Source organism: Nestor notabilis, unplaced genomic scaffold (genome assembly GCF_000696875.1).
Source record: "Nestor notabilis isolate BGI_N333 unplaced genomic scaffold, ASM69687v1 scaffold17338, whole genome shotgun sequence".
NCBI lineage: Eukaryota > Metazoa > Chordata > Aves > Psittaciformes > Psittacidae > Nestor > Nestor notabilis.
In genome coordinates this window covers 1-1,854 of record NW_009941659.1, presented here as the reverse complement: position 1 = coordinate 1,854, position 1,854 = coordinate 1, and the positions used below count along the sequence as shown (strand labels likewise).

General features: G+C 60.7%; 1 protein-coding gene across 1 annotated transcript in view; it reads right to left on the bottom strand.

Moving 5' to 3' along the window:
- LOC104410755 (ras GTPase-activating-like protein IQGAP3) overlaps positions 1–1,612 on the bottom strand; it is a gene marked incomplete at both ends in the record, with an annotated part of 5,097 nt that extends 3,485 nt beyond the window's left edge. The window contains 6 exons of the mRNA XM_010021009.1: positions 16–203; positions 467–580; positions 783–850; positions 1,006–1,082; positions 1,209–1,286; positions 1,456–1,612. Of these exons, the coding sequence (XP_010019311.1) occupies positions 16–203; positions 467–580; positions 783–850; positions 1,006–1,082; positions 1,209–1,286; positions 1,456–1,612 (682 nt within the window). The remainder of the gene's footprint in view (positions 1–15; positions 204–466; positions 581–782; positions 851–1,005; positions 1,083–1,208; positions 1,287–1,455) is intronic.
- Between the last annotated feature and the right edge of the window lie 242 nt (positions 1,613–1,854).

The window sequence follows — 1,854 nt, the reverse complement described above, 5'->3', positions numbered from 1 at the left end:
CAGCCCCCCCAGCACCCTCCTCACCCTGTTCCTGGCATTGCTGCCCTTCTCCAGCTTCGCCCGGCGCAGCACCTCCTGGTAGGCACCCGCCAGCTCCTGGCGCAGGCCGAGCAGCATCGCGCTGGGGTTGCGAAGGGCGTCCATGGTGTGGGCCACCACCCCCTGCTCCACTGCTTGGTTGATGGCCAGCACGGCAGCGTGCACTGTGGGTGCAGGGGGGAGGTGAGGCAGGACCCGCAGGCACTGTCCCTTTTTTTTTACACATGCAACGGTGGGAACCATCCCCATTCCCAAGGAGCAAAGTGCACTTTCCAGTGCCCGGGAAGCCTCCATGTCTCCACTGCAAGCCCAGCTAATGCAAACCCTTGGGTTCTGTGCCAGCCCATGCATGGGTCTGAGGGAGAGCGATGAGGTGTCTCTTAGGTCTCAGGGCACCCCTGAGTTTGACACTGGGGGCACCCATCACCTGCTGCTTCATCCACAGAGAGCTCGTTGGCCAAAATGCCCCCGATCTTGCTGAAGGCAGGGAGCTGCAGGCCATATTTCTCCAGCTCCCGCTTCATGTTGTTGATCTCTTCCTCTGGAAGAGGGCACGGAGACACAGAATGAGAGAACAGTTTGGCTTGGGAAGGAGCTTAAAGCTCATCCAAACCAGAGGGGTGCAGAAGACCCCCACACTCAGGTAGCATCACCGAGGCAGCTCTGGGCTGAAGCCCAAGGTCCTCAGTCCCTGCATCCCTCCCAGAGCAGGACCCCAGAGCATCCCCGCAGTGATGCCGTACCTGTGAAGTCCACTTTCCCGTACAAGTCCTGGATCTGAGGAGCCAGCCCCAGCTTGAAGAGGTACAAGCTGCGAGGCAAAGCAGACACACACCATGAGCAGGCACCCCCTTCTCCCTCCCAGTGCTTCTGCAGCACCCAAAGGCTCTTTCCCCAACCGCTGGGTGATGCCACCAAAGGGCTTTTGAACACCAGCACAACCACTTTGGGGCCAGGGTCACCCACCTGAGTGCATGGATGCAATAGATCACCCGGGGCATGTTCTTCTTATCATAGATGTCGGTGGTCTCTGGGTGGAAGATCTGCCAGCGAGACAAGAGACAGGTCAGGAGGAGGTGGCACCGAGATGGTCCGTGGGGACGATGGTGTCCAGGGGTGGAGGGACAGAGATGAAGCCCCCCAGTGACACCGGCAATGGGGGACGTTACCGAGGGGAGCCCCACGTGGCTCATCGCATCCCGCCAGTAGTTGATGTTATCCGTGTGCCGGAAGTGGAGCCCGGCTGCCTGGAAGAGAGGAAACACAGGGTGAGGCTCAACCTCTCCTTCTCCCAGCCTTCGGTCCCCTCTCCCCCAAACCCATGAGGTTAAAGCCCAAGGCAAGGCCTGTGGCCCCCCAGGAATGAACCCTGCAGGTTTTGGGGTGTACCCTAAGGGATGTACCCACCAGCCTCACCTTGTACCGTGTCTGTTCACGGTCATAGATCTTCTTCAGAGGGACCACGGTGGGGGCAAAGCAATGGCCCAGCTTGGCCAGGACCACCCCATTGCGCAGGGTCTCTTCCAGCTCCATCGGAGGGGGCAGCTCCTCACTCAGACAGGCCTCCAGCCAGCTGCAGGGCAGAGATGGGGCACGTCATGGACCCCCCAGACCCATTCCAGGCAGGAAAAGCAGTTCCCAAAGGAGACACCCCCACTCCATCCCCATCATTCCCCCTCCATGGCAGGGAGAGGTTGGCACCCAGCCCTTTGCTGCAGGAGGGGGGGTCCTGTTTGGCTGCTCCCCCAAACCCCACCTTTGGAGGGCCAGGAAGCACCAGGAGCAGGCAGGACCCTGCAGGATCTCAGGGGTCCC